The 15,191-nt window shown below is 45.1% G+C and overlaps 1 protein-coding gene across 2 annotated transcripts in view; it reads right to left on the reverse strand.

The window, feature by feature from the left end:
* The window catches only part of LOC140535388 (receptor tyrosine-protein kinase erbB-4), a 214,713-nt gene that overhangs the window by 98,792 nt on the left and 100,730 nt on the right, over nt 1-15,191 (reverse strand). For both annotated transcript variants that reach the window (XM_072656717.1, XM_072656716.1), the window contains exon 2: nt 12,593-12,744. In XM_072656717.1, the coding sequence (XP_072512818.1) occupies nt 12,593-12,744 (152 nt within the window). The remainder of the gene's footprint in view (nt 1-12,592; nt 12,745-15,191) is intronic.

Below are 15,191 nucleotides of genomic sequence, written 5' to 3' on the forward strand. Positions count from 1 at the left end.
ACTACTTTGATTTAAAAGCAGACAGAGCTGTAACTAAAGGTCAGACACTCTCAAAAAGATCCAAGGGCTTTGTGATAAGACCTGTTATGAAAAAAACACTGCATTGTCTTATACCCAAAAAGTTATTAGCAAGACGTTGTGGCATGGGCTGAATTAGGTGATGGAAGGTCTTCCTTATAGAGGTTACCTGGTCCACTGTGGCCCATAAGTTGCTCTGTACCACTAGGCGGAGTCGTTGTTGCCCTCTGGCAACAATGGCCTGTGGTGCACTACTGTTATGTCGTTGGGAGGCACCCAACATCCAAGAAGTCCATTCCGGTACGCTATTATCATGCCCTTTTGGCAAAAGCTCCCAAAAAAAAGACCTCTGAAGGTGTCCTGTGGTATCTGGTACCAACAGTCCATCAAGATATGAGAACCCTATTGCTGATTCACCGGTTGTCCTTTCTTGGAGCTTTCTGGAAGGAACTGACCACTGCATACCAGAAACACCCCTCAAGATCTGCCTGATGTTCTGGAGATGTTCTGCCTGATGTTCTGGAGATGTTCTGACTTCAAGGTCCTCCTTGGTCAGGGTTGCGGTGGGTCCGGAAGACATTGGGCGCAAGGCAGGAATTCTGCTTCCTTTTCCTTCTTTTCCATTTCCCAGACAGGATCTGTTTACCTGTGGGAGGTGCACCAGGACGTAACAGCAGATCCTTCACGTCCTGAAGCCCATCTAGTTCAATCTACTGCAGCTCCACCTTATAACTTCCAGGGCATGAAAGATCTGCTGGAACGTCCTGGTGTCAGACCACAGACGACAGATACCACCTTCAAGGATCTCGTAGAGGGAGCTGTGTTGGTGGCATGCAAAGGAACCAACAGCATATCAGGCGGGTGGTCTTGACACTCTGCTCTGTCTTACATATGTATTAGCATCACGCCAACTGCCTAGCGGTTAACTGCAGCTTGTCTGAGAAGGTAAATCGTATCGAATGTGAGTAATCAATTGTAATTGAGTAATTGTGAACTCCAGATACTTGTACCTCTTCAGGACTAATGAAATTAGTGGTGTATATAGGGACACTGCCTTAGCAGCTCAGAATCTGTGCATTACTGAGTGAGCAGCTGGTACGAGCATCACTCTCAAAGTCTTGCTATAGAACGAGGGCTGGAGGCTTTGAACATTGTCAGAAGCTTGAAAAAGACTGTATAAAGCTCTCTCTCTCACTCTCTCTCTTCTGTCCTCTCTCTCTCTCTCGTCTGTTGCAGGCTTATGCTCCCCTGTGATAAGCTCTCTCACCAACCCATCCCTCTCCTTTAATGTCAGACTGCTGTCATTCATCTGTGTGTATTTGAGACGAGAGGGAGAGAGCAAGGAAGCGAGAGAGAGAGAGAGAGACAGCGAGGAGGAGCTTGTGTGTGTGTGTACATTATGCGTGGGACAGATTTACGTCTCACTGCTCTGTCCTTTCACAAAGCTTCGGAAACCTACAGCGCTACAGCAGAGAATGTCAGGGAATGACCTGTGGAAGGGGACTCGTGAGCAACTGTACAATTGAGGTATTGTTAAGCCAGAGTGGGCTCCACTGGCACTTTGTCTTTTTCGCTCCTGATCCATCAGCAGAAACTGCAGCCTCGAAAGGGCCACGGCCTACGAGATATGCAGATGCCAAGAATTTTTCCACTTTCCCTTACACTGCAGGGGGAAACAGCTTCCACGCGATACGGCACACGCGCACATTCCCGTTCAAAGGACAAGCCTCGCGCTGCATTTCTGTTCCAACCCAAACCTCCAAAAGTTCTTGCTTTGCTATCTTAGTGTGACGGTAATGAAAACAGAGCATATTGGGTCAGGTTTTTTAGTTTTCCCAGGCCCTTATGGGAACCTGCTTCAGAATGCGAAAAAAGGCCCCCTCAAACTTTTTAAGCACTAAAAAACTTCCACAGACCCGCACAGATATCTACCAACACTTTTGGTGGTCATTAATAAAATATTGTAAAATTACAGAGTAAAGGAGGGTCCTATCCTGTAAATACACAGAACATACTGTTTGGGCACCAAGAGCCCTTCGAGCTTCAAGTACGGCTCGGCTCGACCCGCCCTCAAAATTCATCGTCCAGGCTTTTTTATGTCCTGCACCAAAGTGGTGGAACGAACTTCCCCTGGGTGTCCGAACAGAGTCCAACGCTCGCTGTCTTCAAACCCAGACTGAACCCTCTTCTGAGAGTACTTGGGCGAATAGTAGAGTGGTCACCTTACTGACTTGTGTTTAGTATTTAGGATCTATGAATTATTAGTCTATTCAAACTGGCTGAGGTTTTTCTTGGGTTAATAGCAAAGCACTTAAGTTGCTCTGGAGAAGAGCGTCTGCTAAATGCCTTTAATTAATAAATTAAAATAAAAATTTCCGGACTAAAGGAGGAAATGTACAAAACATTGCAGCTGTTTTTTCCATGGTTTCTCCATCTTATTTTAATATAATATTTTTTAACTGGGAAAAAAATAAATTTGGGGAGTATTCAATACATAACAAGGGGCTTTTACAGTATATATGCATATACAGTACATATACTGAATTGTTCATTGAATTGATGAAAACTGTACTGGTCATTTTTTCCCAGTACATTCTCCCTTATTTTACAGATAATTTTTTTTCCAGTGCAGATACATACTTAATTAATGGTCATTAATTAAAAAAGGTCAGTTTCCATACACTGTGGCACATCCCATAGCATTAGAGCTCAGATAGAAAGCTGCAGACCCCTTAGCCCCTTATCAAGCTCTCACAGGGGTCCGAGAACCCTACTTGGGCCTTGTTTTTGCTATGCCAGAAAAAAAAAGTGTGCAGGGTGACGCTCAATCTACCGCACAGGACACTTTGGAGAAATTCAGGTACTCAGGTGCTCTCCCTTTGCCTTAAAGCACCCCTAGACCATTTGCCTCAATGTCCTGCATGCAGTGCAGTGGCTTATGTGGAGAGGGGATGGATGAAGGACATGGATGAGTGGGTGAGGGAGCCCTACACTGAATTGAAAAGTGGAAGGTGAGGGAGGGGAAGACAGTGGGGTGGAATAAACAGCAATGCCTCTTGGGTAAAGGGGGGGGGTATGTGTTGCATTCCCTATAGAGAAATTCTTCTGCCTTCCTTTGGGCCTCAGAGAGAGGGAAAGTGAGAGAGAGAGCGAGAGAGGATGTAAGGGGTGGAGAACTGTTGTTTTTCTCCACGGCAACTGAGACGTCTTTGAAATAAGGCCCCTAAGCACACCCTGCTTTCGTGATGGAGGTGTGATTTCAGCGAATGTTTGTCACTGGAGAGGAATGCCAACTGTCAGGAGAGAGAAAGAGGGGCGGAATATAGAAACCATAGTTTTTAAGACATGGTTTATAAGGCAGTCCGTAGACTGGGCAGTAGCACACAGTCTGGGAGTTGAGAGCAGCGAAGTGACCGCCACAATACTGAAAACTCTACAACAAAGGAAGACATTACATAGTCCTTTGATCTGAGAGAGGAAGCTATGTATGCCAGTATAGACAATTATGGAATTACAGAAATACACTTCCTGAAGGAGTGCAGAAATGCGGGTGAAGCTTAAGTGGTTCCTACTGCCAAGCGGTAGCTATGCGGTCATTGGGGTGATTGCATGTGGATAGGTGGTTGCTATGGGATCCCATCTGGTTGCTACAGTGCTGCAAAGTGGTTGCAAAATGGGTACTGTAGTGTTAGTATAGTGCTATGGTTGATAGGGAGTTGTTTAGTGGTTGCTAGGGAGTTGCTGGAAGGTTGTTGAGAGGTAGCAATAGTATCTAGCTATGGTGTTGCTCGATGGGTGCTAGGCAGTTGCTATGGTATCCCAGCTGGTAAAGGGTAGAGATCTAACCACTCAAACATCTGATTCCAAAGGAATCTTAAGCAAGCACAGGCCAGTTTACATCACAGAACTAAGCAAAGCAAGCCTCATCGCTGAGTATCCTGCACATATCCTGAAGACCACTCTAGATGAATAATTCCTTCAGTTCTACATACATCCCAAAGTCCAAAGCCCAAACTTTTCACTCAAGAGTGGGCCAGAGTCGTGCCTTTACTTTTCATCCCTGTTGTGTTCCCATCCTGGTAGCTTAGACCCACAGCCACTCTGCTATTCTCCCTCAGACAGCACGGCACAGGGCTGACTGATCAGATTTTAATGAAGAGCCACTCGAAGCCCCTAACATCGTTAGCCACTGCCGAGAGCTGCGGGGCTGGACCATGACAGAGGACTGCCAGGCTTTAATTTGACGGGCGGTGGTCACGTCCCAAATCGAAGGGGGCATTCTGACAAGGGACATAAGATTGAAACCAACAGCCAACAGGACAACCAGATACATTCGGGCAGATCTGTTTTTGTTGGTGTATCACCTTGTCATCATTGCGGACACAAGTGTCCCAGAAAGTTCCTGAAGTTCTAGTAATTTTAGGCTACATTCACAAACTGCCAGGCTGAAGTGATTTGTTTTTGCCCTAATGTGAAACATCTGATTTTCATGGCCGTGTGGACAGAACTTTTCAAATCAGATTGAAGTCATATTTGGTCCTAGATTAGATTCATGTCCGATTCGTGGATATGCATCATGAACATGAAAAGTCAGATTGGATTTCATTCTGTTGGTTGCGGAGGCTAAAGTCTGTTCACTTAGCGGCCATCTTTGCAACAATGCCTGGTAGTTATTTCCAGTCACACAAGATCAGGCTGTGATCGTTAGATATGGGGAAAGACCAAAATATATAAAAGTGAAGGTCTAATTGCCGTTTCAAACTATTTTTAAGCAGTGCTCAAATCTAGGGGTGATACCTTTTTTATGTCCAATACCGATAACTGATACTGCAACCTTGAGGATCTGTAGACACTGACAGCAATCCGATACCATCTATTTTCCTCTCATAACCTTTAGACCCTACAAGATTTTTGGTACTTCTTCATCTACAAATTGCAAAGAATTTCTAAGAGACAGTCAGTGACACATACCCTGTTATTTTTCAGAGATTCTAGGTTACTTAAATAAGTCTGATTTTGAGACATTAATATTAACAGAATTCCGCTAATTGTGTAAATTTGACTTCACGCCGGCTCACAAAAGTGCTCAGACTGCGAGAAGAGTGTACAAAATTACGGACATGTCAGAAATCTGTTTGGTTGTCTGAGAGCTAACTGTGAGCATGTTTGGGAAGTTATTTGGGCATTGCTTCTTACACTGCACATCAAACGACAGCTGGTTGAGCTAAAATTCAGCCCAATCCTAAAAATGTAGTCGGCTACGATCAGGCTTTAAAGCGGGCTGAAGTGTGCGTCTAGCTTTAGAGTTCCCACTACTCCCACCTGGACTGGTTTAGCTAGAGCTTGTCTATACATGCTGCTTTGCCATCAGCAGCCAGAATCGGAGAGAGTACAATTGGCCGTGCTGTCGGCTCTTTCCTCTGATGTTAGAAATCCATTCAGTCGTCCGACAGCTAACTCAGAGCTCGTGTGGGCAGGTAACTGGAAATCGCCTCCATCTCTTCCACTGCACATTACATAACGGTCGAGCTAAAAGTCAGCCAGATCCTGAAATTCCATCGTCTCAAAACAGGCTTAAATCGCACAGTGTTTGCCTGGCTTCAGTTTGTGCTTATAGTCTATACTGAGCTTGCCCAGCTTTGAGCCCCATTACTTAGCTCAGTGCTCATATAAAAAAAACAACAAGAAAACTACTACTGAAAGTACAGTACAGCGCTACGCAAATCAGAAGGTGCTAGTTATGTTAGCATTTTTACTTCCGATTTTTTCATTAAAGGCTCTGCAGCGGTTGCAGCAAGTGTGTGAATGTCTTCCTTGCTCACGAGAGGGCAGTGGTAGAAGAGCTGAGGAGAATATCAATGGAGCTCCTCAAAGAGCACTAGCAGCAGCTGTCTCTGTGCAGGGCCTGAACCTATAGGGCTGTGGACTAGCTACTAACACTTCAGGCCTTAGGGCTACATACTTACAGGAGGAATTCTACGGTTCAGGGTTTTTCTCAGCTATAACACACCTGATTCTGCTCAACGCCTCATTACCCAGGCCGTCACAGGCCGAAATCAGGGGCAATGGAAACTGCAGGAATTCTCCTGAACCACGCAGTTTGACCAAAGGCCGTTCCTCGCCATTTTGCAGGCTGATCATGTCTACATGCGTGTTGATAGATGTGATATTTGCGCTGTTGAATATGCAATGCTGAGAAACTCCATGGAAACACTCAAGCTAATTAGCGACAAATTGTGAACGCATACTCAAGTGGGTTATTGACCTTGGCTCAGAGTAATACATTCAGGTTGGGGCCTAATTTGAGACGAACTGTTCAGAAGTCAGTCAGTTGATGAGGACCGAATAGGTCTAACAAGCCAGCTGTATTGAGTTAGCATTGAAGAGGAATCTTCTACAAGCATGACCAATTTATGGACAAGATTCCCACAAACAAATGACACCAAAGCCCACTGGAAACCAGAATGGGGATCTCCAGTCACAAACACTGAGCAACAAAAAGGCAAAGAGAGTAATAATGGCAATATGGTCTGAAGTGAAACCTCACATACTATATGGACAAAAGTATTGGGACACCTACATCTACACACACCCACAGGAGCTTTTATGACGGCGTTAGCATCACTCCTGTGCCAGCTGCCGGCCTCGCCCAGCATTGCTACTGCGGCATTACCATCCCTACCACGGCTAGCCCCAGCCTTCCTCCCGCGCTGGCCCCTACGGCATTAATAGTACTCTCGCAATGGCCACTGTCGACCAGCCACTTGCAGTGTTAATTTAACATGGGCAAATTTGCTGGGCATGCTTTACATTTATATATGGACAAAAGTATTGAGACACCTACAGATTTCATATACAGCAGGAGGGAAGAAATTTCCCTGGCCGACTTCTTGTTGTTGCACCGGTGGCTCCTATTACAGAACCACGCTGGAGTTCAGTGAGCTCTTTAGAACCTGTGGCAATGGGGCTGAAGGATGGGAACGAAGCCCCTGGGCCTTTTGGAGATCACCTTTGCTTGGAATAAACGAATTTGGCCTCTGCCTTTAACCCATCCTTGCAGTGAACGCTCACATTCGGACCCACGATCCTGTCATCAGTAACCCAGTCCTATAACCACCCCTGAGCCACCACTGCCCCCAATTGTCCAAAAGGAAAGGGCGCTAAAAGATTGTCCGACTTCCCTAAACTTCCCTGCAGCCCGTTCAGCCGTTCAGCTCAAACTTTCAGGCTCATGTTTTCTTCTATTCCTGTCTTTCCAGTGTTCGCTGATTGGGATTATGTAAAAGAAATATCAAGGAATGCAAATACACTGGAGGGAGTTCTGATTAAGTTCTGATTAAAGACTGATCACCGCACTCATAAGCAGTTGGACAATCAGGCTAACAACAGGCTTGAGCACACAATCAATGCAGATTACAAATTCATCACAGACCTCATTAAACATATGAAAAAGTTTAAGAGACGTCAGGGTCCCTTTCAATGAGACTTGACCAGTTTTTGGGTTTTTTTTGTCCGTCTGACTTGAGTTGCACTCTTAAAAAAATAAAGGACGCCACTGAAAAACTGAAGATGCCATATTTGGTTTCATCGTACACCATGTTTGTAACAGAGATTTGTGAGTGTGAGGAAAGAACCATTTGAAGAGCCTTTATTTTGGAGAATGTTGAGTGAGTTTGGTCCAAGTGAAAGAACACTGACATTAACTGATAGCATCTGGATCTATTTCATTAAAATACGTCCCCAGTGTGACCAGATGAGATCCATTAGACTTTCTGTAAACTACGGTTTCTCATCAAAACTGTCCTGTGGCTCAGCAGTCTAATGCGTTACCACTATGGCCCGCAGGATGTTGTGAGTTTGAATCCCAAGCCATGCTGCTTTGCCATCAGCAGCCAGATTCTAAGAGAGCACAACTGGCAAGGGAACAAACTCTGTAATAGTGCTCTTATACACATGAGAAATCATGGTGCCTGCCATCAGCAGCTGGAATGAGGGAGCACAATCGACTTTGCTCTCTCTGGATTGGTAGATGGCTCTTCATCATTCCATTATCATTGCAGTGCAATACTGTAATCTGCTAGCCAAAGCAGTGCTAGCTACCCAGCACTTTCCTCTGAGTGTCCACTGGCGGTAGTTCACCAATTTTTTTTTGCATGGACGGGAGGCCACAACAGACAAAAAATGTGTCTGTCCTCACCTTCCCAGTGCTGGACACTATAAGTGTGATATGGGGAGAGTACTAACGAGTGGTTTGGGAAATTAGCTAAAAAATAAACATTATAAATAAATTTGGTTTGTTTGTTTTTTAAATTTGTTTGATGGAATCCGAAAAGCTGATCCAAAAGTTCCATTTACTTGTGTATTTAATGTGGACAAGATTCATCTCTGACCAGCTGGTGATAATCAGATCATAATCCGATTATCCAATGCTTTGTTGGGGGTGTTTACATCTGTCTTTTAAGTAAAATCTGAATATGATCTGATTACTAAGATGCTGTTAATGCCTGATGTAAACAGGCTCTAACACTGAGGCAGTCAAGATCAGACACATATACGGAACTAAGCTTGTTAGTTAGAGCTTGTTTTGCTGTTAAGGAAGGTTCCTGTGGTGGTGACTGTATTACGATCCATTAAAATGGTCCTCTCCTTGGTTCAATATGGAAGGGGACATTACGTTGCTGTATTATGTCCTAAAAGCATCCTTGAAGCACAAGCATATTCTTTTTGGAGAAGCACAAGTGGAACTTGAGGCACATTATTCACTATTACCTGGAAATGTTTACGAACACTGGGCTAAACCTGCTCTGAAGATGAGTCAGGAGAAGTGGCTGCCTTTCCTGCTTTATCACACTTGAACGTCGGGTTTACTTCATTAACCAAGTCATTTCACATTCAGTCATAGCGTATGTATACCGATAAGCCATAACATCATGTCACGCTTGTGCTGCTAAAACAGCTATGACCCATTAAGGCATGGACCCCACAGATCATAGCCAGTTTACATTACAGTGAAATTACACTACATTGACAAAAGTATTGGGACACCTGCTCCTTCACTGTTTTCTACTAAGAAAATGTTTTGTTGGAGTTACTGCCTCTACTGTCCAGGGAAGAAGGCTTTCTACTAGATGTTGGAGGAGCATGGGGCCTGAAAAAGCAATGGAGTCATGGCCCATGGTTTTATTGGAATACTTCATCTGAATCTTAACTCTAGATCACCCAACATCTTAGACTTGCCTTCTAGGTCAGATCTTCCAGATCTTCCAAAAGAAAGAACCTATTTTTCTGTTTGTTTTGCTTCATCCACAGCTGGTCAGAACATTTCAATGGTAGGTCATAGGTAGTGAGGCAAACTTGGGTTTGATTCCCTGGCCAGGCAAGCCAAGCCAATAGTGTAGTCCTTGGGCAAGACTCCAAACTCTACATTCGCCAACCCTACAAATCGCTCTGAATGAGAGCATCAGCCCAATCGTAGCTAATGAGAAGAACTAGCCTTCAGACCTCAATGATCCCAATCTGACCATGGCTCTGATTTAAGAATACTGTAGCTGTACCTTCCTGGATGTGCCAGGAATGACAGTGCTAGAAAGGCGTGCTGAGGAATTTATTTTAGAAGCCACTGCAGAGGAAGCCTACAGACTTCCTCCACACTTCCTCTGTCTCTATCTCCAGACTCTGAACCACAGGTGAGCATATGTCTTCCTTCCTCAGAGACTGCAGCAGGGGTGCACAGAAAAGTGCTGAGAGATTAACCATGCATGAGGATGCTGATACAGTGAGAGAGAGAGAGAGAGAGAGAGAGAGAGAAAGCAGGGCTCCCTCACTTCATACCTACCAACACTCCTTATCAATTCCCCATATGCCTAACTGTTGTGCTAATGACACCATGGCTAATGGAAATGTTTATGGACTCGCACAGTAATTAGCCACAGCTCAGCTCATTAAACATGGCAAGCACCAAAACCCAGGAAGGTGTGGCGTGGGCTTGCCGGGAAAAGGGGAGGAGGCTTATTTACAGGGTATTTACAGTCTAATGAAATGTGATAGGTCAGTTTTACGGTTGACTAATAGAAAAAGAACTTTCTCCAGATTCAACCCAAAATCCATCCCACTTTTAACGACGATTACAATCTCAGAATTACTCCACCCCTTCATCACAAGCCTCTTCAGTACTTAGCAGAGCACCTTCTGCTGTTCTGACTTGCTGCAAACATGATGCACAGACAGACACCAGCTTCTGGCAGCAGTGTTCCTGAGGAATCTCAGCCCATTCCTCATGGGCAGAGTCCTCCATTTCACTAATACTTTTGGGTTTGCTGCTGCAATTGCCTTCTTCAAATCCCACCAATGGATTTCTATGGGGTTCAAATCAGGCGACTATGATGATCACTCCTCCAGAATCCTACAACCAAGCCTCAGTGGGCTTTGAGGTATGCTTGGGAACATTGTCCTGGTACATGGTCCAATGATGCCCCAGCTTCAGCTTCCTCACAGAGGCCTGAGGGTTTTTTTGCCTAGGATTTCCTGATGCTTGATTGACACCACTTTGACCTGACTCCATATGCTGTAGGTTTCCAGAGCCAGAGGAAGCAAAGCAGCCCTAGAGCATCACCAAGCCACCCTGTAGGCAGGGTGTTCTTTTCAGCGTAGGCTTCCTTCTTTCTTCTCCAGACTTAAATACAGCTGATCCATAGGCCTGAAAAGGTCCAGTTTGGCTTCATTGCTCCACAGAAGAGAATCTCAATACTTGTGGCTAATTTATATGGTTTTGAGCAGAAGTGTCAGAAGTGTCAGATGTTGAGGCATGGAGACCTTCATGGAGGTTTATGGAGGTTTATCAAACAATTGAGAGTTCGCACATTTCACTGATGAACCAACTTTGCAATGGGGGTTAAATTTGGGTGTTAAATTTCCATTGCAACTGTATGTATTCAAAATCCAATAACTAATCACTTAAAAAGTCAGTCAAGCTTTTCAAGTCCTTTTGTTTTTGGAAGTCTCCACATCTAACATGCCATAAAAGTACAGGCTGAAAAGAAACCCATTAAATATTGCACATTTTGTTCCCTATCTGGCACAGTTGTCAAAATGAATAGATGATTTTCCATCTAGTGCACCATGTTGAGACAACTTATCTTTTAATAACACTGCAGACAAACAGAAGTCATCAATAACAAAGGTCTGGAGCAGGAAGCATCGTCTGATAGAGCCTGATGATGAACACTAATCACTTGTTCACTTCTTGAGTTTCACCTTATCAAGGTACCTTGAGTCAGATCGTATTCCTTACAGTTTCTCCTGAGGTAAATGCCAAGCAATCACCAACATTTCACAATCAACCTAGCTTTAGCAGCAAGACAAAAGACGTGTCTTTTCACAGGATCTGTTTGACCTGTATTGCCATCAAGCAATCTCAAGTGGCGTGCAAAAGTATTGGGACACCTGCTTGTTCGTCACTTCTTCTGAAATCAAGAGCTTATAAAAAGCTGATCCTGATTTTGTTGGATTAACTGTCTTCACTGCCCAGGAAAGAAGGTCTTCTACTGGATTTTAGAGGTGCAGTGCTGTGATTGCAGTGACACATTCAGCAACAAGAGCGGTAGTGAGGTCAGGATGTTGAATGATGGCCGATGATCCCCATCCCACCTCATCCATCCCCACCTCTTCAACTCATCTCAATAGTAAGGGATGGAGCACCATCAGTTCCATAGATCCTCAGCTCAATGCTGGGGGGCTTTATATCCCATCTAGCCCAAAACTTTGCACATCTGTGTCAGCAATTAGTGCAACTTAAAGTAGCTGAACGCATTTATTAGAAGGGGTGTCCACAAACACCTGACATACTATTTGACCTAGCAAACCTTGCTTGGCTCTGAACTGACAGTTGTGGCATGAACCCGATGAGAGCAAGGATAGTTCTTTGGAGCGATCCGTAGTTCAGCATAGAAACTGAGGGTTTTTCAGGAGGTTGAATTTACAGTTGGCTAGTTCCAGCTAACTACGATGGACTGGCGGCCTGTCCAAGGAATATTCCTGCCTTGCGCCCAATGATTCCGGGTTGGCTCCAGACCGACCACGGCCCTGACCAGGAAGAAGTGGATAAGAAATGTATGGATAGATAGTTCCAGCTAGGTTGTCATCTGTTGCACGGATGGAAATAAGGGATTTAACGGATTGTAATAAGGGTGTAGATGTTTAGGGTTTAGGGTACAGGATTTAGGGGAGTCCTCTTAGTTTTCAGGAGGTTGGGTTTACAACTGGTTTCAGTTTGGGAGCCTTGGGATTGTGTTTAGTGCCATGGTGTGGTCAGATTTTGGTCAGGTTTAGGATTTATGGTTAGAACTAAGCATGCAGATATTTGGCATTTGGGGTATAGTGTTATGAAGAAGGAGTTTTGGGGTCTAAAGTTAAGCATTGGGATTTTAGAGTTAGGGGTTAAGGGTTAGGTTTAGGGTTTACAGTTCAGGATTTGGACTCTACAATGCACTGGTCCCCTGTCCAGTGGGGAATGAGGGCTCCAGACCTACCTTGGATGGATGGATGCATGGATGGAGTCAGTGTTAGTTGAACTCACCTTGAGGAAGTTGAGGTTGCGATTGCGCTCAATGCTGGTAATTTCCAGATTACCCATCACCACCTCACAGTTCTCGTAAAACTTGCGCAAAGTGTGGTACTGCTGGTCCAGATCTGACAGGGTGCTGAGTTTGTTGTCAGTGCCAGGGCAGACTGCAAAACATGAAGAGAAGTACTGGTAAAAATAGAGGCATTGGATACTGGATAACACAGGAAGGTCCAGTCTGCAAAACAGGGAGTTCTGGTAAAACAAGAAAGAAGCACTATGTCACTGGGGGCAGGCTGACTTGTACCTCATCTCAAAAAGACCACGTCTTGAAGACGCCTTCTTCCTTGCATCTCATAAAGATATAAATACATCTAGATGATATTACACGGACAAAAGTATTGGGACACCTGCTTGTTTAATCGTTTCCTGCTTTTGTTGGAGTAACTGTCTCTAAGCTAAGGCTTTCTACTAGATTTTGGAGGAGCGTTACTGTAAGGATTCGATGCCATTCAGCGACAGGAGCGTCAGGAGCGTTAGATGACTCCCAAACCTATCCCAGAAGTATTAGATGGAGCACCACTTTAAAGAACACAGCTCGAAGACGTCAACATGCAAATAAGGAGCTTGTGTGGGTGATCTGCTTTGGGTGATTCCATCATAAGTGGGATCACCATGGTCATAACTCTCGAGACCAGCTGAGGACGAGGCCTAAGAGGGAACACTGTGAACATACCGTACCGATTCAACAGCGACCCAGCGGCGACTTCAGCACCGCCTTTACCTCGGCTGTCCCCGCATATTATGGCAAACTGCAGAGGCAATGTTTAAAAACAAAAGAAGATTAAACAATTAATAATGAAAACTGAACACAAATTAGGCCAATGAAACAGCTCAGATGGTCCCCTGTGTCAGCAGAAGGTTCAACTCCAAAGTGTAGGGCATACCTTTGGGCGATAATTACGCTCCTACCCTCCATATGGGCGAGTCGGCATTGATTGTGCTACGTGCTGCAAGCCGTGATTGCAGGGCCTAATTAGCCCGATTACTGAACGAGGGCCTGTGTGCAGCCGGAACCTCCTCTGACCTGCTTTCGCAACGTCTGGCTTCTCAACAGCAGAGTGAAAATAGAAGGCCCTAACTTGGCTCTCCTGTCAAACAGGACAACGTGCCAATTAGGAAAGACATTGGCAATGTTGACGGGCCTCGTCCTGCAGTGGTTTTGTCTGGAAGTAAATGGAAGTGTGTTTCCGATTGTGTGTGTGTGTGTGTGTGTGTGTGTTGGTCATGGGTGCACACTCGAGGCCCTGCACAGGCTCCAGGCTCACGAGCAGACGAAGCCCCTTCAGCCACCGCTTGGGCGACAGACTTGACGTGTAATTAAAAACACCTCTTTCCACCCATCAAACACCTTCCTCTGGCCAGCCACAACCATCTGCTCCATCAGCTGCCCCAAAACGCCCAAACGGTCTCACATATGCTGCAGGGTGTATGTGTGAGACGAGCACTACAGTGGCGCTGTACTACAGTGTGGGAAGATGTGGAACAGCTCTTCGTGATGTGTAGAGCACAGTGCATGTGCGTGGGTGTGCTCTTCCTTGCATCTCATAAAGATATGAATACATATAGATGATACTACACTGACAAAAGTATTGGGACACCTGCTCGTTTAATCGTTCCCTCCGAAATCAAGGCTATTACAGTCTTATTATTGTCATTATACTGTCCAGGGAAAAAGGGTAAGGCGTTGCTGTAAGGATTCGATGGCATTTAGCGACAGGAGCGCCAGGAGCGTTAGATGACTCCCAGACCCATCCCAGAAGTATTAGATGGAGCACCACCATCACTTTAGAGAACACAGCTCTTCCACTGCTCCACAGCTTTGCAATGCTTTGGGGCTTTATACCCCTCTGGCCCACTTCTGGCATTAGGCAGCATGGTGCCAATAACTGGTTCATGATGTTCAGCTGCTCCAGAGAGTCCTATTCTATTGGCATTACCTCTCTCCAGGGACTGGACGAGCAGATCTGTGTGAGCAATGAGTGCTACTTGAAGTAGCTGAATGCAGTCATTAAAAAGGGTGGCCACAAATATTTGGACATACGGTTCATGTCCCATACATATTTGCATATATATATATATATATATATATATGGTAGATTTTGTTCATCCTCATAATGCAAAAGTGCAGTGTGTGTGTGTGTGTGTGTGTGCATGGTTTTCTGTGAGCAGCCGGTCTCCCACGTCTGCCAGGCTCTTTTGGCAGCCCCATTTGTGTTATGGTTGTTGTGGTGTGATCAGTCAGCAGCTACACTGCACTTCGCTTAACCTCCTCCTTATTTCCACAGCTTTCTTGTGTAACCAGTGGAGGGAAAAAAAGAAAAAGTGTCCTCCTGATCTTATGAAGATACAGGGTTACTGGTTGCTGTCACTACTGAGGGATGCTGCACCAGCGAGCGAAGGGATGAGGCTTCACAAAGCTGTGAAAGCTAAATGTTGACACACAACTGAATCTGTGCCTATGTGCTTGCTGTGCTTCCACGCACTGGCCACTTTATTAGAAACACCCACCTTGTACTTCCACTCACTGGCCACTTTATTAGAAACACCCACC

The sequence above is a fragment of the Salminus brasiliensis genome, chromosome 15, assembly GCF_030463535.1.
Source record: "Salminus brasiliensis chromosome 15, fSalBra1.hap2, whole genome shotgun sequence".
NCBI lineage: Eukaryota > Metazoa > Chordata > Actinopteri > Characiformes > Bryconidae > Salminus > Salminus brasiliensis.